At 44.4% G+C, this 23,504-nt stretch overlaps 1 protein-coding gene across 1 annotated transcript in view; it reads left to right on the top strand.

Annotated features, from left to right (window-relative positions):
* The window catches only part of ghrhrb (growth hormone releasing hormone receptor b), an 87,878-nt gene that overhangs the window by 59,282 nt on the left and 5,092 nt on the right, over positions 1-23,504 (top strand). The window contains exon 4 of the mRNA XM_061684135.1: positions 23,046-23,146. Coding sequence (XP_061540119.1) covers positions 23,046-23,146 — 101 coding nt within the window. The remainder of the gene's footprint in view (positions 1-23,045; positions 23,147-23,504) is intronic.

The raw sequence follows: 23,504 nt of genomic DNA, 5'->3' as shown, positions 1-23,504 counted from the left end.
TCAGCGAACCCGACTGTCAAGCTCCTGAAGTTTGCAGATGACACCACTGTCATCGGCCTCATCAAGGACGGTGACGAGTCTGCATATCGACAGGAAGCGGAGCGGCTGGAGCTGTGGTGCGGGCGACACAACCTGGAGCTGAACACGCTCAAGACGGTAGAGATGATCGTGGACTTCAGGAGGCATCCTTCGCCACAGCTGCCCCTCACGTTGTCCAGCTGCCTTGTGTCAACCGTCGAGACCTTCAAGTTCCTGGGAATTACAATCTCTCAGGACCTGAAGTGGGCGAACAACATCAACTCCGTCTTCAAAAAGGCCCAGCAGAGGATGTACTTCCTGTGGCTTCTGAGAAAGCACGGCCTGCCACCGGAGCTGCTGAGACAGTTCTACACAGCGGTCATCGAATCGGTCCTGTGTTCTTCCATCACAGTCTGGTTTGGTGCTGCTACAAAAAAGGACAAACTCCGACTGCAACGGACAATCAAAACTGCTGAAAGGATTGTCGGTACCCCCCTACCCACCATTGAGGACTTGCACGCTGCCAGAACTAAGACAAGGGCGTGCAAAATCCTCTCGGACCGTCTGCACCCCGGTCACCAGCTCTTCCAGCTCCTTCCCTCAGGTAGGCGCTACCGATCAACGCAAACTAGAACTAGTAGACATTCCAACAGCTTCTTCCCTCTTGCGATCAACTTCTTAAACACCTAACCTATAATTCCATTACAACAAGCTGGCAATTTTTTGACTTGAGTTCGTTGTCACATTTCTGTGGGGCCAATTATGTATTACTTGTGCACTCACTGTAGTTGTCTCGCCATGCTGCACTATTTGCATATACTGGCCACTCATGCCAGAGTAGCATCTGCTCCATTTGCACACTGATTGAGGAGTATCTGTAACATTTGCACAACCGACATTGTCCCAGATGATCGCACTACTCGTCACTTTAAACCGCATACACTCCTTGAAGTCTCAGCGCCCTTTGCACAATGGTCATTGCACCGGACTATTGCAATATTAGTCGTTCGAACTGCTCTAAGTGCTAGAGGACTCTGCATCTTTTTGCACAATTGTTTTTTGTCAATGTCTTTATGTTCCCAAAGTGTTCTGTAAATTGACTGTTTGTTGTACTAGAGCGGCTCCAACTACCGGAGACAAATTCCTTGTGTGTTTTGGACATACTTGGCAAATAAAGATGATTCTGATTCTGATTCTGATGCATCAGATGTTGAATTGTGGTTATCCCGCATGAATTTGCATGCATGTTATTATTGCATTTGGATCATATGTAATTTACTGTATATTGTGACTATTCTTATTGATTATATTTTGTAAGTTATAATATGATGGGGGGGGGGGGGGGGGAATCCCTTTCAGAAATATAAACTATTGGAGAAATACTGCTATCGTAGATTACCTCATCCGAAAAGTATGAGGAAGGCTAGATGAAGCAGCATAGTTCATTCCATGTTTCAGTTTATATCTCAACAAAGGGATCACATGGATACTAGTGCCATGTGTCTCTATGAGCAAACATGCAAATATTCTGACTGTATACATGGTTTTCAAATTGTCTTGTCTTCGTGTAGTCTCACACAGTCGGGCAGGTGCAGTCATAGCTCCAGTGTTATCTCACAACGTGTTTTCAGTATAATTATTTTGCACAAATGCTAAGATGCAACAATGCAATGGGCATGCACTGTACATGCTGTTTTCCACAAGTGTATAGCCTGACATACAGGCCTGAGTGTCAAGTGTTTCATGGATTCAGATAGTAATCGATTAGGGCTGAGGGAACTGTAAGCAAGTGTCTGAACTTAGTGGCGTGTGGAGGAAATTACATGTTAGGGGATAATAAAAATACGTTGTTTAATCGATTAATCATTAGCTTTTGCTATAAATGTAGTTGGACCTGATAGCATTAAATGATATGGAATGACGGTCTTCTTCCAAAAGACAAGACAATAGAAGACTAGATTCAAACCCTTCCATCCTATCAGATAGCACTGTGGGATTCTTATCTATGAAGAGCCAGGAGCAACAGGCTTGTTTAGTGTTGCATGTGGGATGCTTGGTGAGCAGATAGTGTTCTTGACAGAATTCAGCAAAAATCAGAAGTGTGAACTTTGCAAGGAACATCAGGTTGCTGTTGATGACCTCATAACTCAATGTTAGTGGGTTCCTGGACCTTAGTGGATTTCCGCCTCCACGCCAGAAAAAAAGTCAAGTGCTGTATAGTTGTTTCTGTGTTGTTAGATTCAGTTAATGTAAACGTTAGGTCGATTGCGGAAAAAAATAATGAATTGGAAAATCAAAGAGTTCATTGTAGTAGCCTGCAGCATAAGTAAGGAATTGGCAGAGCTTGTTAAGTGAGCCAGTGTTGAGAACTAACAACCTCTCTGGAGCCTCAACCTTTGCCCCACCACACATCCAGCTAGAGGGTCTACACGTCACCTCACTTTATCCTTTGTCAAATGTACTGTAGCTACAGTACAACCTCCCACGACTCAAATTCCTTGGCTGAGCTGTGGATTTAGACATGAGGGCATATTTTCATCATGACACTCTATGCTGTTATCAACTGTTATCTCTCTCTATCTCTATCTCTCTCGCTCTCTCTCTCTCGCTCTCTGTCTGTCTGTCTTTCAGAATCAGAATCAGAATCATCAGAATAAGAATCATCTTTATTTGCCAAGTATGTCCAAAACACACAAGGAATTTGTCTCCGGTAGTTGGAGCCGCTCTAGTACAACAGACAGTCAATTTACAGAACACTTTGGAGACATAAAGACATTGACAAAAAACAATTGTGCAAAAAGATGCAGAGTCCTCTAGCACTTAGAGCAGTTCGAATGACTAATATTGCAATAGTCCGGTGCAATGACCATTGTGCAAAGGGCGCCGTGACTTCAAGGAGTGTATGCGGTTTAAAGTGACGAGTAGTGCGATAATCTGGGACAATGTTGGTTGTGCAAATGTTACAGATACTCCTCAATCGGTGTGCAAATGGAGCAGATGCTACTCTGGCATGAGTGGCCAGTATATGCAAATAGTGCAGCATGGCGAGACAACTACAGTGAGTGCACGAGTAATACATAATTGGCCCCACAGAAATGTGACAACGAACTCAAGTCAAAAAATCTCTCTCACTCTCTTCCCCCCAAACTCACATACAAACTGGGAACCTTCTGAACTCCTCTTTGAACTAAGTGAGTTAGCTCCATTATTGTAACCCCAGGCCATCGTGAACGATCATGGCTATGATTGACTTGAATTCTGTCATGTTTGAGGGTTTTGTCGGTGTGGTGCACAGGCAGAAAGGTAGGTGGACCAGGGAAGCAGGCCAGGCAGTTGCAGAATCTCAAAAAGGTATTTGTTAACAAAAACAGCAAACAAAGGTACGTAGTAACACACCAAAAGAATAAATAAGAGTTCTGTTTAGTGATGCCCTGTTCCTATTACTGTGTGACAAGGTCATTTTGAGTTTGCCAGTGCCACTTGCTTGCTCTATTAAATAGCATCTACCTTGTGGTCATGGTGAGTTCCAATCGTGAAATCGCCAATAACCTCATGTGCTGCATCAAGGAAATAATAAAGAGATCAAATTCTTAACTTAAAGAAAGCAATCATGCTGTGTGTGTGTGTGTGTGTGTGTGTGTGTGTGTGTGTGTGTGTGTGTGTGTGTGTGGTGGTTCTGGCCTAGGGCCGCTGTTCTAGGTGGGACTACAACTCCAAATGACTGAAATCAACTGCATAAATGTAATTTTAAACTAAAAATATAAACAAAATGCAGATCCTGACATTACTCCCTACCCCACTTAAATGACAGATAATAGGTCTTCAAAATAGGGAGGGCGGAAGGGAGACAGCAGGCTGGCATTAGAGTGAGAGTTGAGGTCATTCTGGAGGTCAACAAGAATAACTGGAAGGGTCCCATAGGGGTCAGTCTGGTGGATGTCTGGGACATGGCCCCTATGGAGTCGCAGGGGCCAGACGTGAGTTTTGACCGACCATCTGAAATGAATGATGGATGCAGATTTCCAATTCTTAAGACTGGACTTTCAACGCCGAAGCAGGATCCGATGGCAGATCCAGTATGTCGGCCATTGGAAAAAGTGGTTTTCTTACAATGTGTGTTGCCGGAGAAGCGTCTGATGGCAGCCGTAGGACATGCGCCACCAGAGAAGGTATGGATTGTGGCCGTAGTATGTGCGGTGTCAGAGAACTGAGAGAGGGCAGCCTCATGACTTCATGCTGCCATGGAGCTGAAACGGGAGCCTCGAGCTGCCATGGAGTCAGTGTCAGGGCCTTGAGCTGCCGCAGAGATGATCAGCCTGCTCCCATAGAGGTTGAGGGACACTCGAAACAAGGTGGAGCAGATGGTGCAGACCCTCGATAAGAAGAGCTTAGAGAGATGGGTAGACCATGGGAGGTGAAATGACTGGTACGGAACATGGTGAAGAAATGGGTCTGGAACAATGTCACTAAGATAGCAGTACAAAACAAGGTGGCAAAACAAACGCGGAACAAGGTGACACAGATACAGGCGTGGAAGGAAGGGATGACAAAACTGGTGCAGAATGAGGAGAGGAAGACACGCCTGTTGAACGAGATGCGGTGAAACTGGGTGAACAGAACGGCGATGGCCTTAACTTGGGCTCCATCATTGGCCAACAAGGGGAGGTCCCATATAAATGGCCAAACATACCCAAAAGTCAGAGGAAAAAGACACAGGCATTCACAGATCGGAAAATGGCAAACGTGACAAAATATGACGAGGACCTGAAACACTACGAGGGGAAAAAACTGGAGAAATCAAAATCAACAGTCGGAGTCAGAATCTTCGAGGCCATAATCTTAAAAATCAAAAGCTATAAAAATGGAAAGATAAAATGGAAAGGCCTACAGAAAAAACTATCACGTTACACTAAAAACACGCAGGACACTGGTGCGACGCAAAGCAAAGCAAATGTATTTATATAGCGCATTTCATACACAAGGTAACTCAATGTGCTTTACATGATTAAAAGCATTTAAAAACAAAGAAAAAAACAGCTTATAAACCTTTTAAATATAACATAACATAAGAGGGAAAAAAGTACAATTAAAACAGCTCAGTGCAAGAAATATCATTTAAAAGTGGAAATGCTCTAAAAAGCATGAGAAAAAAGAAGAGTTTTTAACCTGGACTTAAAAACATTCCCACTTGCGGCTGACGTCACTTCTGTTGGCAACTTATTCCATCTGTGTGCAGCATAATAGCTAAATGCTGCTTCACCATGTTTATTTTGGACTCTGTGCTCCACGATGTGACCTGAGTCTGTGGATCTCAGAGCCCTGCTGGGTTTATATTCCGCTCACTAGTGTCATGGGTGTCTATCCCAGTCTATCCCAGCTTATTTTTGGGCAAGAGGTGGGTACACCCTGAAAAAAATAACAAATAATCATTCACACTCATATTCACACCGACAGACAGTTTTGTGTTTTCAAGTAACCTACCATGCATGTTTTTGGAATGTGGGAGGAAGCCACAGTACCTGTAAAAAAAAAAAAAACAGGCTCAGAAAGAACATGCAAACTCCACACAGGAAGGCAGGAACTCGGACTCCCCTGAACTGTGAGGCGGATGTTCTAACCAGTCGGCCACTGTCTCACCGTGTAGCCAACCCATCAAACAATATTGAAATGACACTAGACGCATTTCCTTTTTACAACATTTCTGGTTTTGCAAATATAATGTTTTATTTTGCATGAAAAAACTAATATCTAGCTGTATCATAAATGAAACTATTTTGATCCTACTAAAGGACAACCGGCGGCACGGTGGCCGACTGGTTAGCACATCTGCCTCACAGAGGTCCTTCTAAGGACCCGGGTTCAAATCTGGCCTCGCCTGTGTAGAGTTTGCATGTTCTCCCCGTGAATGCATGGGTTTTCTCCGGGTGCTCCGGTTTCCTCCCCATCCCAAAAACATGCATGGTAGGTGACTTGAAGACCCCAAATTGCTCGTGGGTGTGAATAAGAGTGTGAATGGTTGTTTGTTTATATATGCCCTGCGATTGGCTGGCGACCACTTCAGGGTGTACCCCCCTCTCGCCCAGAGTCAGCTGGGATAGGCTCCAGCACGCCCATGACCCTCGTGAGGATAAGCGGTACGGAAAATGAATGAATGAATGAATGAATGAATAAAGGACAACCATGCATGGACATGAATCAATGTATTCCCAAAAACACAGAAATGCAAAGTGCTTTTAAACACAACTAGACTCTTGAAGCAGTTCACATTAAAAAAAAATAAAAAAACACCAATAACCAAAGAATTTAATAAACAGGCTCAAACATGCCAGGTCTACATTTCAGTAGAAATTGAAGAAAGACTGAAAAATAATTTGATGTAAAGCACTACAGGCATCTCAAGCCAAAATGTCAAGTAACACTCACTTTTAAGTAAATCAGAACTGGTCAAGTAAAAAAGCGATATGTTCTTTAACTTTGAGTAACATCTCTGCAACTGCATTGCCATGTTCCTTTATGTCGGAAACATCACTAAATGTTCATTTACATTGCCTCAAAATCCCCGCTATCTGGATGGGCTCAATTCGGTTGTCTTGCGAGGCCTGGCCTCCTAGTTCCTGCTTTCTGTTCTAGTCATGGAGCATAGGGACACAGCGGTATTGAGCCGGCTTCCGGAATAATAGGAAAGTACTCGTTACTACTCCGTCCATTCCTTCCTAAAAACTGTTTTCTGCACTTTGAAACAAGCTGCGTCTTCCTGCAAAATTTGTTCCGGTAAATAAACAGTTTGATTGACTCATTATTGTCACGTGATCACAACAGGATTTACCATAATACAGCGTATAGCTCGCACACAGTTCGTGACAGCGGCCAGTGTGACGGTGCACATTATATTTATTTAATAGCAATTGACCGTGGGTCCGCATGAGACCTTGACTCGGTCCGGACCCGAACCGCAGTCCGCCATTTGAAGATGTCTGCTATACAGCCTCGCATTTTAACGCTGCAGCGTGTCCATGGATCAATCGGTCAATGTGTGGGTGTGACTCTTAGCGTCTCCTTGTTGATCTCTACAAGAGTCATTGCCATAGTTGTAGTGTGATGTGACAGAAAGTTTAAATATTCTTCGGATACTATTTCTAACCCTGTGCTGTCCTAACTTGGAGCATAAATAGTAGATTGTTTTTTCTACACCAACACAGGTTAGTGAGTCCTATCTAAGCCTCAGTGCATGAACTGATAAACCCTGTTCAGATGAAAGGCGAAATGTCTTCCAAGACAACCAGAACAGTCCAGTTACAATCAATTCATTGCTTGAGAATGAAATGACATGAATGAATGAGAATATTCGCAGGCATGCTCGCAATGGAAAAACGCTACTCACAGAAAGCACAAGAAGCACTAGCTGTCATGTGGGTCTGTGAATAATACCACCGAATTATATGGACACTAGTAACCCGCCTCTCGCCCGAAGATAACTGGGATTGGCTCCAGCACGCCCACGACCCTAGTGAGGATAAACTGAACGGAAGATGGATGGATGGATATATGGACACCACAAGTCCCTTGAAATCATCTGGAACAAATCTAGATTCAAAACCCAGATCCTGGACTGAAAGATGGAAATTTAGGCTTCAGCCATACAACTTCAGTGTGGTGTATGAGAAGAGAAGAGAAAAGGAGTGGTGCGTTCCTCACTGCACTTGACTGCATACACCAGATTGCATTCTGGGTATGTTGTGTCTCTGTTGAGTAATGGTTTTTCCACTTTCACAAAGTTGGCCTCTCTCACTCCTCTTTCAAACAATTTGTCTATTCCCTGTCCAGAATATGCACATTTTTGTCTTCAAAAGACTGCTGTTTCTCTTGGATGTTCCGGTCGACAGCTGAGTCTGGCCGTCCGCGTAGAAGTTGCTTGGTTGGCCCAATGTACGTATCTTTGCATTCCTCACTACACTTGACCACATACACAAGGTTGACATTTTCCAACCAACACAACATTCTGGTGCACTTCAAATCTGATAACACCCTGAAACAAAGACTTCTACCCCCCAAAGACCTTACAACATCTCCCACTTACAATACCGTTCTTTTTGTCTATTCCAAAGAAACGAAAATTTTTTTTCAAAATTGAAACCCCAAACCTTAGAACTGTGAGGCACACATGCTAAGTACTCAGCTTCGAAGTACTCCGGCTTTCTTCCTTATGTTACGTGAATTAAAGACACTAAATTGTCCTGGATCATCCGCCAACATCCCCCGGACTCACGGCTGTGGTGTCCTCGAGCAAGACACTGATACCCCAAAATGCTCCCCGGGCGCTTCAGCTGCCCCCTGCTCCAGTGTGTTCCACTAACATGTGTATGTGTTCACTGTGATGGGTTAAATGCAGAGAACAAATTTCGTGAAGATGCATGCATGTTCATGACAATAAAAGATGATTCTTCTTCTTCTTCTTCAGAGGTGTGAATGTTAGTATGAATGGTTATTTTTCTATACATGTACAGTATGTACCCTGTGATTGGTTGACAATCAGTTAAAGTTTCACCTTACCTCTCACCCAAAGTCAGTTGGGATAACCTCCGGCTCACCAATGACACTCACTCATGAGGACAAATACTGTAGAAAATGGATGAATGGATATTGTAATGAAAATACATTTGAGATTAAACTAAGATTTCTTCTTTTCCTTTCGGCTTGTCCCGTTAGGGGTTGCCACAGCGTGTCATGCTTTTCAGTGCAAGCCTATCTCCTGCAACCTCCTCTCGAACACCAACTGCCCTCATGTCTTCCCTCATTACATCTATCAACCTTCTCTTTGGTCTTCCTCTAGCTCTCTTTACCTGGACGCTCCATCCTCATTAACCCTTCTACTGATATACTCACTATCTCTCCTCTGGACGTGTCCAAATCATCGAAGTCTGCGCTCTCTAACTTTGTCTTCAAAACATCTAACCTTGGCCATCCCTCTGATGACCTTATTTCTAATCCTATCCAACCTGGTCCTTAAAATCTTCATTTCCGCCACCTCCAGCTCTGCTTCCTGTTGTCTCTTCAGTGACACTGTCCCTAATCCGTACATCATGGCTGGCCTCACCACTATTTTATAAACTTTGCCCTTCATCCTAGCAGCGACTATTCTGTTCCATAACACACCTGACACCTTCCTCCACGTGTTCCAGCCTGCTTGCACCTGTTTATTCACTTCCTTACTATACTCGCCATTGCTCTGGACTGTTCACCCTAAGTATTTAAAGTCTTTCACCCCCTATCTCTTTTCCCTGTCGCCTCAGTCTTCCCCCTCCACCCCTCTCATTCATGCACGTATATTATGTCTTACTTTGGCTAATCCTCATTCCTCTCCTTTCCAGTGCATGCCTCCACGTTTCTAACTGTTCCTCCACCTGCTCCCTGCTTTCACTGATGGTCACAATGTCATTTGCGATCATGGTCCATGGGGATTCCAGTCTAACCTCATCTGTCAGCCTATCGATCACCACTGCAAACAGGAAGGGGCTCAGGGCTGATCCCTGATGCAGTCCCACCTCCACCTTAAATTTGTCTGTCACACCTACAGCACACCTCACCGCTGTTCTGCTGCCCTCGTACATGTCCTGTATTGTTCTAACATACTTCTCTGCCACTCCAGACCTCCGCATGCAGTATCACAGTTCCTCTCTGGGTACTCTGTCATAGGGTTTCTCTAGATCTACAAAGACACAATGTAGCTCTTTCTGACCTTCTCTGTACTTCTCCATCAACATCCTCAAGGCAAATAATGCATTTGTGGTACTCTTTCTAGGCATGAAACCATACTGTTGCTCGCAAATACTCACTTCTTCCCTGAGTCTAGCCTCCACTACTCTTTCTGATAACTTCATTGTGTGGCTCTTCAACTTTATTCCTTTATAGTTCCCACAGCTCTGCACATCACCCTTGTTCTTAAAAATGGGCACCAGCACACTTTTCCTCCATTCCTCAGCTGCTTCTCACCTGCTAGAATTCTGTTGAACAACCTGGTCAAAAATTCCACAGCCACCTTTCCTAGATGCTTCCATACCTCCACAGGTATGTCATCAGGACCAACTGCCTTTCCTTTTTTCATCCTCTTTAGTGCCTTTCTAACTTCCCCTTACTAATCATTGGCACTTCATGGTCCACCACACTTCCTTCTTCAATGCTCCCTTCTCTCATTTTCCTCATTCATCAACCCCTCAAATTATTCTTTTCATCTAACCAGCACACTACTGGCACCAGTTTCCATCTCTATCCTTAATCACCCTAACCTGTTGCACATCTCTATCCCTCTGTCTGGCCAACCTGTATAGATCTTTTTCTCATTCTTTACTGTCCAACCTGGCCTAATGTTTGGCCTTTGCCAGCTCTACCTACGCCCTGTGCCGGGTCTCCATGTATTCCTTTGTGCTCTCCTCAGTCCTCTCAGTGTCCCACTTCTTCTTAGCTAAGCTCTAAAATCAGTTTATTTGAAAGGGGACAATGCAGTTTCATAAAACACGTGAAGTACACATGATTAAAAAAGCCAGAATTAGCCAGAAGGCTAGTTTTCATCTGTAGTCCCCTGGCCATGATGTAAAAAAGCAGTAAAATACATCTACAACACAATATAATACAGGATACATAATCAAAGACTTATTATACTATTAAGAGAGAATAAAACCACAAATCATTTGATCATAACATGAAAACATCATAACATACTTGTCTTTTAGTGTTGGCAGCTATAGGTGTTAACAAGCCACATTTTCAGTTTTTTTGTGAAGGCCTTGTATGTTGTAAGCAGTTTAACCTCCTTAGGTACTGAGTTCCACTCACCAGCGCTCCTCACTGACCAGGCTGACTTACTGAAAGTGCTCCTGCGCAGAGGAATGAGACAGTCACCTCTGACAGAGCCTCGAGTGACACGCTCAGAGCTGAGCTGGAGCCAAATCATGCAGTACTTTATAAATCAAATTTAAATCTGCAAATATGTGAAGACTGTCCCAGTTTAAAAGACTGTATTTTTTTTAAATTGCACGTTGATGATAGTGCCTTGGTTTTTTATCCATTACTTTAATTACTTGTTTGTACAAAACTTCCAATGTTTTTTTTGCATTCTGACCAGCCTGGGACCAACTGGTTATGCAACAGTTAAAGTGACTAAGAATCATTGAATGCAAGTAAATTTCTGCGGCTTCAGTTGACATTTCATTTCGAATTGCACGAACATTTGCGAGGTTTAATTTGAGGTTTTTACACAATTTGTCAATATGAGCTTTAAAGGAAAGCTGTGAATCTATTATTAACCCAATATATTTGTATTGGCTGACAATTTGCATTTTTTCTCCATTAAGTATGTCGGGGTCAGGTGATACTCTGTTTGTTTTAGTGAAATACATGCCTACAGTTTTAGAAACGTTTAGCTGTAGACAGCACTCCTGCAACCAAGTTGTGACACAGGACATTGTATGAGTGAGTTTAGCAGCAACAGTATCTTTGGAGCGACCATGAACAAAGAAAACAAAAAAAGAATACATTACGCACTCAGCTTCAAAACAAACAGTGGGCAAATCGTTGATATAAAGACTAAATAAATGGGGGCCTAATATTGATCCCTGAGGGACCCCAGAGGTTAGCCTAAGAGACTCTGATCTGCAGTTGTTAACTGATACAGATTCTGTTCGATCATGCAGATATGATTCAATCCAGCTCACAGCTTTGCAAGAGAAGTTAAATTTTGAGAGCTTGGTAAGAAGAACAGTGAATGCAGCCCTATGGGTGGCACAAGTCAGTGCAAACTGTAGGCCGGTCCCAAGCCCGGATAAATGCAGAGGGTTGCGTCAGGAAGGGCATCCGGCTTAAAACCTTGCCAAACAAATATGAGCGTTCATCCAAAGAATTCCATACCGGATCGGTCGTGGCCCGGGTTAACAACGTCCGCCACCGGCGCCGTCAACCTGCGGGGCGCTGTTGGAAATTAAGCTACTGTGGGTCGAAGTCAAAGAAGAAGAGGAGGTGGAAAGCGGGTTCTTCGGCAGAAAGAGAAGAGGAAAACACAGAGCCTAGAACTGAATGTGGGGACTTTGAATGTTGGGACTATGACAGGAAAATCTCGGGAGTTGGTTGACATGATGATGAGGAGAAAGGTTGATATATTGTGTGTCCAGGAGACCAGGTGGAAAGGCAGTAAGGCTAGAAGTTTAGGGGCAGGGTTTAAATTATTTTACCATGGTGTCGATGGGAAGAGAAATGGAGTCGGGGTTATTTTAAAAGAAGAGTTGGCTAAGAATGTCTTGGAGGTGAAAAGAGTATCAGATCGAGTGATGAGGCTGAAATTTGAAATTGAGGGTGTTATGTGTAATGTGATTAGTGGCTATGCCCCACAGGTAGGATGTGACCTAGAGGTGAAAGAGAAATTCTGGAAGGAGCTAGATGATGTAGTTCTTAGCATCCCAGACAGAGAGAGAGTCGTAATTGGTGCAGATTGTAATGGACATGTTGGTGAAGGTAATAGGGGTGATGAAGAAGTGATGGGTAAATACGGCATCCAGGAAAGGAACTTGGAGGGACAGATGGTGGTAGACTTTGCAACAAGGATGCAAATGGCTGTAGTGAACACTTTTTTCCAGAAGAGGCACGAACATAGGGTGACCTACAAGAGCGGAGGTAGAAGCACACAGGTGGATTACATCTTGTGCAGACGATGTAATCTGAAGGAGGTTACCAACTGTAAGGTAGTGGTAGGGGAGAGTGTGGCTAGACAGCATAGGATGGTGGTGTGTAAGATGACTCTGGTGGTGGGGAGGAAAATTAGGAAGACAAAGGCAGAGAAGAGAACCATGTGGTGGAAGCTGAGACAGGACGAGTGTTGTGCAGCTTTTCGGGAAGAGGTGATACAGGCTCTCGGTGGATGGCAGGAGCTTCCAGAAGATTGGACCACTGCAGCCAAGGTGATCAGAGAAGCAGGCAGGAGAGTACTTGGTGTATCTTCTGGCAGGAAAGGAGAGAAGGAGACTTGGTGGTGGAACCTCACAGTACAGGAAATCATACAAGGAAAGAGGTTAGCTAAGAAGAAGTGGGACACTGAGAGGACCGAGGAGAGGCGAAAGGAATACATTGAGATGCGACACAGGGCAAAGGTAGAGGTGGCAAAGGCAAAACAAGAGGCATATGATGACATGTATGGCAGGTTGGACACTAAAGAAGGAGAAAAGGATCTATACAGGCTGGCCAGACAGAGGGATAGAGATGGGAAGGATGTGCAGCAGGTTAGGGTGATTAAGGATAGAGATGGAAATATGTTGACTGGTGCCAGCAGTGTGCTTGCTAGATGGAAAGAATACTTCGAGGAGTTGATGAATGAGGAAAATGATAGAGAAGGGAGAGTAGAAGAGGTAAGTGTGGTGGACCAGGAAGTGGCAATGATTAGTAAGGGGGAAGTTAGAAAGGCATTAAAGAGGATGAAAAATGGAAAGGCAGTTGGTCCTGATGACATTCCTGTGGAGGTATGGAAGCATCTAGGAGAGGTGGCTGTGAAGTTTTTGACCAGCTTGTTCAATAGAATTCTAGTGCGTGAGAAGATGCCTGAGGAATGGAGGAAAAGTGTACTGGTGCCCATTTTTAAGAACAAAGGTGATGTGCAGAGCTGTGGCAACTATAGAGGAATAAAGTTGATGAGCCACACAATGAAGTTATGGGAAAGAGTAGTGGAGGATAGACTCAGGACAGAAGTGAGTATTTGCGAGCAACAGTATGGTTTCATGCCTAGAAAGAGTACCACAGATGCATTATTTGCCTTGAGGATGTTGATGGAAAAGTACAGAGAAGGTCAGAAGGAGCTACATTGTGTCTTTGTAGATCTAGAGAAAGCCTATGACAGAGTACCCAGAGAAGAACTGTGGTACTGCATGCGGAAGTCTGGAGTGGCAGAGAAGTATGTTAGAATAATACAGGACATGTACGAGGGCAGCAGAACAGCGGTGAGGTGTGCTGTAGGTGTGACAGAAGAATTTAAGGTGGACGTGGGACTGCATCAGGGATCAGCCCTGAGCCCCTTCCTTTTTGCAGTGGTGATGGATAGGCTGACAGATGAGGTTAGACTGGAATCCCCGTGGACCATGATGTTTGCAGATGACATTGTGATCTGCAGTGAAAGCAGGGAGCAGCTGGAGGAACAGTTAGAGAGATGGAGGCATGCACTGGAAAGGAGAGGAATGAAGATTAGCCGAAGTAAAACAGAATATATGTGCATGAATGAGAGGGCTGGTGGGGGAAGAATGAGGCTACAGGGAGAAGCGATAGCAAGGGTGGAGGACTTTAAATACTTGGGGTCAACCGTCCAGAGCAATGGTGAGTGTGGTCAGGAAGTGAAGAAACGGGTCAAAGCAGGTTGGAACGGGTGGAGGAAGGTGTCAGGTGTGTTATGTGACAGAAGAGTCTCTGCTAGGATGAAGGGCAAAGTTTATAAAATAGTAGTGAGGCCAGCCATGATGTACGGATTAGAGACAGTGGCACTGAAGAGACAACAGGAAGCAGAGCTGGAGGTGGCGGAAATGAAGATGTTGAGGTTCGCTCTTGGAGTGACCAGGTTGGATAAAATTAGAAATGAGCTCATCAGAGGGACAGCCAGGGTTCGATGTTTTGGAGACAAAGTTAGAGAGCGCAGACTTCAATGGTTTGGACACGTCCAGAGGAGAAATAGTGAGTATATTGGAAGAAGGATGATGAGGATGGAGCTGCCAGGCAAGAGAGCTCGAGGAAGACCAAAGAGAAGGTTGATGGATGTCGTGAGGGAAGACATGATGGCAGTTGGTGTTCGAGAGGAGGATGCAGGAAATAGGCTTACATGGAAAAGGATGACGCGCTGTGGCGACCCCTAACGGGACAAGCCGAAAGGAAAAGAAGAAGAAGAAGGTAAGAAGAACAGTGATTTATTGTATCAAAGGCCTTCCTAAGGTCCAAGAACACCGCCCCTACAACTCCACGAAAGAAGTCGAGAGAAGCCGAGAGAAGATTTTATTTTCTCAATGAAGAGGCATGTAGCCATTTCAGTGGAATGCTTGGATCTGAAACCAAACTGCATGGCGTGGAGAGAGGGGGAGCTGCTGTTTTAATAATGGACAATCTGCTCTGACACCCATTTTTCTGCAATTTTGGAAATGGCCAGAAGAATGCTTATTGGTCGGTAGTTATTCAGAGAGGTTGAGTCACCGGATTTATAGACAGAGGTAACAATAGCAGATTTTTCAGGCCTTTGGAAAGTGACCAGATGAAATTGAAAGATTAATGATTGAGGCAATAGGAGTAGCAAGAGTTGAACCTAGATCTTTGAGCATGTTCGTGTCCATTCCAAAAACATCCTTTGCCCTAGATGGTTTGAGTGAATGAATTCAATCGATAACTTTGGTCTCAGTAATATTTTTAATAGTAAAGAACTGCGTTGCAGACAATGCATGGTATTCCTTCCTTTGTTTTCCTGCAAATTTAGCAGAGATTTCTGACACAGATTCAATGAAGTAGTTGTTAAAAGCATCAGCCATCACTTGAGTTTCCGTCAAGATGTTTGCATTTAATTTAATTTGCAGTAGTTTTGTTTTGTTATTTTGTGTATCAACCAATAGTTTTTAAATATAATTCCAGGTTATTTTAGAATTTCCGTTCGCACTATTCAAAGCAGTAATGAAAAAGTCAGCTTTAGATTTTCTTATTTCTTTCACTACCCTATTTCTCAGTGAAATAAATTGGTGTCTATTGTATCCTGATTTGACTGACAACTTCAAGGAATGATCGCGTTCTTTCATCAGTTTCAGAATAAATGTGTTTAACCAAGGAAGGCCATTCTTTCTAGATTTTAGTTTAATTATCCGTGTAAATTGTATAATAATTTTTTTGTATTTTGTTGGCAAATTTAGAACAGTCCTCATCTAAATTTATGCCAGCGAGTAATACATCCCAGTTTACTTCTTGGATATAATCTTGGAAATTTAGTTGTTCATGTTTTGGTATCCTATAGGATTCAGTGGTGGCCAAGGGTTAGAAGCACTTTTTATTTAATTTTCTTGTGACCATTATAAGATTGTGATCAGACAATCCTGTGAGCATATTGTATGGCTTCGGGATCCTTTTTGGCTTATTAGTAAAAGCCAGATCAATCTGAGTGTGGGTGGAGTTTGTAATTCTCGTAGGGCCATTAATTACCTGAGTCATATCCATATCAACCATAACCCTTTTCCATTTTTTCCTAACTTTAACTTCCCAATTAACATTTAGGTGACCCATTATTATCACCTCTTTTGCAAGATTGAGTTGTTTCAGTAAAATGTCCAGCTTTACATAAAAATCTGCATTTGATGAGGGAGGCCTATAAATAACTACAAGAATAAAAGACATTTGCTGTGACAAAGAAACAGTTAGTCCAAGAAATTCTAATCCATTCTCATCTGTAACATGTATTTCATTACAATTAAAAGGGTCCTTGGCATAAATCATAACACCTCCTCCCTTAGAACCCTGTCTGTCTTTTCTAAACATTTTATAACCAGGTACAGATAGTATTGCTGAGGGCGAAGATTCATGGAGCCATGTCTCAGATAGGCAGAGGAAGTCAATATTTGAGTCAGTGAGAAGGGGATGGACCTGATCACTTTGTGTTAAAATGCTTCGTATATTTAAGTGTGCACAAAGAATGCGTTTTGGTTTACGTGTTGAGTCCTATATTAATTTAGAGTTATTAACGGTTTGGAACACCCTGCATTTTAGTATTGCGGGGTTTGGCAGCCCCCTGTTTCTTTTATTGGCAATGTTTGCATATAGCTTTATGCTGCCACCTTCCGCATCAGCCAGCAGTGGTGGAGGCCCAGCCGGTGTCATGAACGGAACAGAGGATAGGACCCAAAAATGCACGACTCCAAAACAAATGACAGTTTCCAAAAAGAGAGGTTTAATATACGGGCATAGGTCGGTACACAGGCAGGCAATCCAAGAAAGGCAACAGTATCCAAAAACATGAGGCAAAGAGGCGAGGTCGATAATCGGAACAGGGTCAAGTCTTACTGTGAGTCTGTGACGTGTAAACAAGGAATGCTGGAGCGCGACGACAAGGTACAACGAACTGGCGACGAGAGGGAATGAGACACGAGTTTAAATACAAGGGGTAATTCGGGTGAATGAGGCACAGGTGGTGAAGATGCTCACAGGAGCAGGTGTGTGTGAAATAGGGGGAAGACAAAAACCGGAACACACATACACGACAGCCGGCAGTGGCGGAGGCCCGGCCGGCAATGGCGGAGGCCCGACCGGCAGTGGTAGAGGCCCAGCTAGCAGAGGTGGAGGCCTAGCTTGCAATGATGTTAGCTGATATAGCAGTGGTATTAGCCCGGCTGCTCGAGGTAAAGGCCCAGCTGGCAGTGATGTTGGCTCAGGTAGCAGAGGTGGAGGCCCAGCTAGCACAGGCCCAGGGTTTAGTTCAACATCAGAAGATACATCAAGTACTCTCCTGCCTGTCACTCTGATCACCTTGGCTGTTGTGGTTTAGTCTTCTGGAAGCTCCTTCTATCCACCGAGAACCTGTCTCACCTCTTCTCAAAAAGCCGCACAAGACTCTTTCTTTCTCAGATTCTACCTAATGCTTCTCTGCTCTGCCTTTGTCTTCTTAATCTTCCTCCCCACCACCAGTCATTTTACACACCACAATGCTATGCTGTCCAGCCACACTCTCCCCAACCACTACCTTAGAGTCACCAACATGTCCATTACAATCTGCACCAATCACGACTGTCTCTCTGTTTGAGATGCTCATAACTACATCGTCCATCTCCTTCCAGAATTTCTCTTTCACCTCTAGGTCACATCCTACCTGTGGGGCATAGCCACGAATCACATTATACATCCATCCATCCATTTTCTGAGCCGCTTCTCCTAACTAGGGTCGCGGGCGTGCTGGAGCCTATCCCAGCTGTCATCGGGCAGGAGGCGGGGTACACCCTGAACTGGTTGCCAGCCAATCGCAGGGCACATACAAACAAACAACCATTCGCACTCACAGTCACACCTACGGGCAATTTAGAGTCTCCAATTTATGCATGTTTCTGGGATGTGGCAGGAAACCGGAGTGCCCGGAGAAAACCCACGCAGGCACGGGGAGAACATTCAAACGCCACACAGGCGGGGGCAGGGATTGAACCCCGCTCCTCTGAACTGTGAGGCTGACATTCTAACCAGTCGGCCACCGTGCCGCCACATTATACATCATACTCTCAATTTCAAGTTTCAGCCTCATCACTCGATCTGATACTCTTTTCACCTTCAATAAATTCTTAACTAATCCTTCCTTTAAAATAACCCTGACTCCATTTCTCTTCCCATCTACACAATGGTAAAATAATTTAAACCCTGTCCCGAAACTTCTCGCCTTACTGCCTTTCCACCTGCTCTCCTGAACACACAATATATCACCCTTTCTCCTAATCATCATGTCAACCAACTAATGAGCTTTTCCTGTCATAGGCCCAACATTAAAAGTCCCCACATTCAGTTCTGTGCTTTCCTCTTCTCTTTCTGCCTAAGAACCAAATTTCCAATTCTCCTTCGTCTTCGACCCACAGTAGCTGAATTTCCACCCGCACCCTCTCGGTTAACGGCTCCAGTGGTGGACGTTGTTAACCCGAGCCACGACTGATCTAGTATGGAATTATTTGGAGTCATCGCAGGTGGTTGATAGTATACTGGGTAGATTTTTCACTGTGTCTGCAGTATGTTAATGTGTGCTAAAAATCATAATAACAAAACTTTTTTTTTTTTTTTAAAGAAAAATAAGTAGGGGATGGTAACACACAAATGTGGTAGTGTCTGTGTATTAACATAAATTATTTTCAATTAAAATTTTTAAATTGCTTCTGAAAACAGACTTTTGCTGACTGGCCTTTATGTGATGTGGTCTTCTCCCTTTTTAAAAAAAATATTTATTTATTTATTATTTTTTACCCTGTCCTGTTCAGCTGCATGGCCATCCAGATTGCTGGATCTATATGCCTTTTGTGCTGGAACAGTCTTGCTGTGCTACAGTGGAGTTTGAAACACTCCCTATGTTTATTTTTATTTTATGTTTGTAAATTATTCTTGTTTTTTTTTAAAATGCAGCTGGACAGAAAACGGTTTTAGGGGACAGACAGAAGGACATAACGGAGAAGGGGAATAGGGGGGCGAACTCCAGCAGAACAATAACAAGAACAACAATTAGGCAGTCTATAAATTTGACCACAAGTAACCCTAACCAAAGTCAAGTAGCGTTCTTATTTGGGAACGGGTGGATGGGGGACGGACACACCCGGTGAGGACATGCAACTTCTAACTATTCGGACAAGATGAGAGAGGACAGAAAAGGACAGGGTAGGACAGGATGGGGGAAATGAGCAAGGCAGTGATACTAATGAGTGGCGTGGTGGAATCCTTTTATAGTGTCTACTTACCTGTAAGAACCTGTAAATTGATATCCTAGTACAAGATAGGTTTTTGTTAGGAGTCCCAACATAAGCAATAAACGTCTATATCGTGTCTGTGGAACTTATTAGTGAATAAACATCATATCATATGTATGTTAGTCAACTGGTGTACGGAGTTGCTGTGTCAGCACACGTAGGAAGGGTGGACCCAGCCCCCTCCACCCGCAAAGGGGGACGAGCCAGCGCGTCCATCCTGTTGGGGATCCAGTCAGGGGGATGCCAACCAATCCCCACTCAGCGCGCCCCACCGCCGCCGCCACCCCTGTCACCCCCAGAAATCATGGGGGCCACAACCACCAACAGGCCAGCTACCACCCGAAAAGGCAACACCCCGCCAACAACGACCCCATGCCAAGTGCCAACTGTGAGCAATGACGGTCGAGGGTGCCAGGAGAGGGGAGAGAAAGGCAGGGACCCAAGTGAGGAGAGGGAGAGGCCCGACAACCTAAAAGGGGGGGGGGGGGGGGGCCAGGAGTCAAGCCTTGAGACAAGTGAATCCGCCGTCCTTCATTTACTTGCCAGTGACTAGTATTACACAAGGTTTATTTCGCCGCAGACTTTTTCGTCGCCTAAAAATTTTTTTAAATTTAACTCACCAAAGTCGTCTTCAATCCTGTGGATTGTCGTCAACCTTCAGATCCCAGTTGAGGAGTACGAAGACCAGTCCCGGAAACGGTCTCAATTGCCGTGGCCACAGTCTCTTAACTGGGTGTCGGCTCCACAACTGGAATCCTCGGGTGTGTTGACATCCGGCTCGAAGGACCAATTTAATGTTGGATTTATCTTACCCAACATTATAATAAATAGACACAAAAGGAATGAAGACCCTGGTTTCTTTTTCTCATGAGGAGGGCGCATGGGAGATTGTTCAGATTAAAGCCTCTCTACACGCTCCAAACAATCTCTCCCGTCGCTCCTGCTTTTATTTGAAAATAGGGAGGTTTCTAAGTTTACAAGACACAACACACTAAGGGGAGGGTTTCAAGGTGAAAACATGGCACCAACACCTGCCACGTCCCGGCCACGTCCTTCTCTCTGATGATTCCTGCTGAGTCATCTTCTTGAAGGCGAGACATCTTTCTTTCTAAAAATTGTCCATAATACTCATGCAAGCTAAGCAAATAAATGATAACTTCTACAATATATCCAACACCACATCCCACCCTATTGCTATGGTTATAGGGAATGTATGTGGTGCATGAAAAATCGACTAGACTGGAAACCAGCACAGACGTGCCAGGACTTGGGCCGGTGTTCACATCATCATGTCTCGTGTCAACCCTCCAGGGGATCCTGAATGAAATCTGAATGTGCAAAAACGTACAGTGTGAGTAAAAATAGCAGCGTGCCTTAGTAAGAGGCTAGATTCCTTGATTATATTCTTTTTTTTTTTTTAATGTAGTGTGCTTTTTTTGTGTGAGTATCTTAAAATGTATTGGTCTCCGGGTGGGGGCTGGGGGCCGTGCTGCTCCTGTGTCCTCCTATCCCCTCTCCCCGGGGCGCTCTGTCGTGGTTGTCACACCTCTCTCCCTCAGGCTGTGTGGGGTCCCTGGCTGACTTGGGGCTTATGGTAGGGTGTCAGCGCCTCCTGCCTTGGACGGGCCCACCTTCTGGGCGCTGTTGTGGTCGCTGGGTGATGGTCGGTTTGCGGGGGGGTTGGCTATAGGTTAGGGAGGGGCTGCTCTCCTTTTCTTTGTGGTCTTCCAGCCGGTCAGGCCGGGCCGGACCCGCAGGAGTCTAGCCTCTTACTGTTATCAATGACGCAATGCGCTGCCCAGGAAGCAGACCCAACTATTAAAATGAGCAATTAAACAAGGTTTAACTAAACAAAGGGAGCGCCGACTTAAGCGAGTAACAATCAGAAGCTAAGAACAGAAAACAGCGAGGATATAAGGTCAATGAACAAGTGAATAACTAAACACAAAGAGGTGGAGAAACCACATTACTAAATACTACAAACCGAAATCACAACTCTGCAATTTACCCTACACAAGGTGTAAAAACAAAACAACACAAAAGGCAAATAGTGTAAAAAAACGGCAAGTACACTGGCATGAAAACTACTACTGAGTCGAAATACAAGGAAAGTTGATGCAGTGGTGGCAAGCAATGGGTAGCGAGCATTGATCCGACACCTTCCTGCAGTTCCCTCCGATCCTAAGTACCCAGCTGATAACAATGGCCAACAGGTGCAGTGCCACAGGCTCCGCCCACCAATGTTCACAACAAGAACCAGAAAAACACAGAACCCAGCAGTACCAGCAGGGACAAACAGGAACATGACAGTACCCACCACCCCCAGCCCCTCAACGGACGCCCCCTGGCGGACGACCAGGCTTGGAGGGGTGGAGCGAGTGGAAATCACGGATGAGTGACGTGTCCAGGATCCAGGAGTGAGGGACCCACTGACGTTCCTCGGGACTTTATCCCTCCCAGTCAACCAGATATTGCACTCCCTGGCCCCAACTCCTGGAGTCTAAAACTGACCTCCCCGTGTAGGCAGGCCGACCATCAATCAACCGCGGAGGAGGAGGAGGCACCACAGGAGGACTAACCGGGCTGGTGGAGACCGGCTTGAGCAGCGAAACATGGAACATGGGGTGAATCTTGAGGGAAGGAGGGAGCCTGAGTCTTACAGCGGTAGGGTTTATCATAGCCTCGACCTTAAATGGCCCAATGAAGCGAGAACCCAATTTCTTCAACCACCCAGCCCCCCCCCCCCCGAGTCAAACGCAAGTCCGTTTGGAAAGACAAACGTCCTGTCCAGGACGGTAGGCAGAAGCCGGAATCCTGTAAAGGTTGGTGAGCTGTTGGTTTTGAGCCACCGTGCGGAACAGGGCAGCTCGGGCATCCCGCCAAACCCGACGGGCCCTCCGGAGATATTAGGTCTGTCTCAGCACTTTGTGAACACGTGTTTTTAAAAGGTGCTGTATACCTAAAGTTATTATTATTACTATAAATGTTGTTTATTGGTACTGAATTTATTGATCAGTTATATTCACTTACAACTGTTCTGTCCTGTGATTGGCTGGCAACCATTTCAGAGTGTACCCCGCCTACTGCCCGCTGGGATAGGCTCCAGCATACCGTGACCCTAGAGAGGATAAGCGGTGTAGAAAATGGATGGATGAATAAAAGTGGTCCCACTCATAGGAATTTGGAAACGAGATTTCTTTAACATTAGAAATGTGGAATTATATTGAAACAATACTTGGCATCAGACAGTGGGTCCATTTAGCTACAGTACTGATAAATACCATTTTTCTTTCTTAATCTTTACTCATAGGTTTTATCTTTTGTGATTTTGATGTGCATACAGGTATATAGGAGTTGAATTAGCCCACTTCTCAGTTGTAGTTTCCTCATCAATAAAACACATTGATAATGGATGATTTCATGAGGCCCCTGGTTACGAGACTAACCAGTCTCTGTGAATGATTATTTATTTATTTTACAGATTCAATCGATTTCTTTTGTTCCTCATTGTGATTTTGCACTTAGTCTCTCTATAACTCTGCTTATGTTGTACTTTAGGTTACATCTACAGGAACTGCACAGAAAACGGATGGTCTGCGCTGTACCCAACCTATACAGAAACCTGTGATTTTGCAGATGACAGTGAAGCAGAATCAGAGGTAGACATTGGCATAAAACTGATTCTGAATGTCTCTGTGATACTGTACATAGTTTACAGAGTGCAAGATGGTGACAACCTCAAAACAAATAGCACGGCAAGGGAATTAAAATAGAATAAATAAATACAGTTCTTATTTCACAATTTTGCATGAGCTGACAATTCACAGTATATATATTTTCTCTATATACCCCAGGGAGTATTACAGTATCTTACTAGCCTTGCACAATTAGGAGGAAAACATTTTGAACTGTTTTAGTGGCACTGATAAGGCACAGCATTGACAGTCAGCCTTGCTGAAGAGTGTCACATTTTTTTTTTTACAAATTTTTTACTCTGCTTCTGTTGCAAACCACTAA

The sequence above is a fragment of the Phycodurus eques genome, chromosome 8 (assembly GCF_024500275.1).
Source record: "Phycodurus eques isolate BA_2022a chromosome 8, UOR_Pequ_1.1, whole genome shotgun sequence".
In the NCBI taxonomy this organism is placed as follows: Eukaryota; Metazoa; Chordata; class Actinopteri; order Syngnathiformes; family Syngnathidae; genus Phycodurus; species Phycodurus eques.
This window is presented reverse-complemented; position numbering and strand designations above follow the sequence as displayed.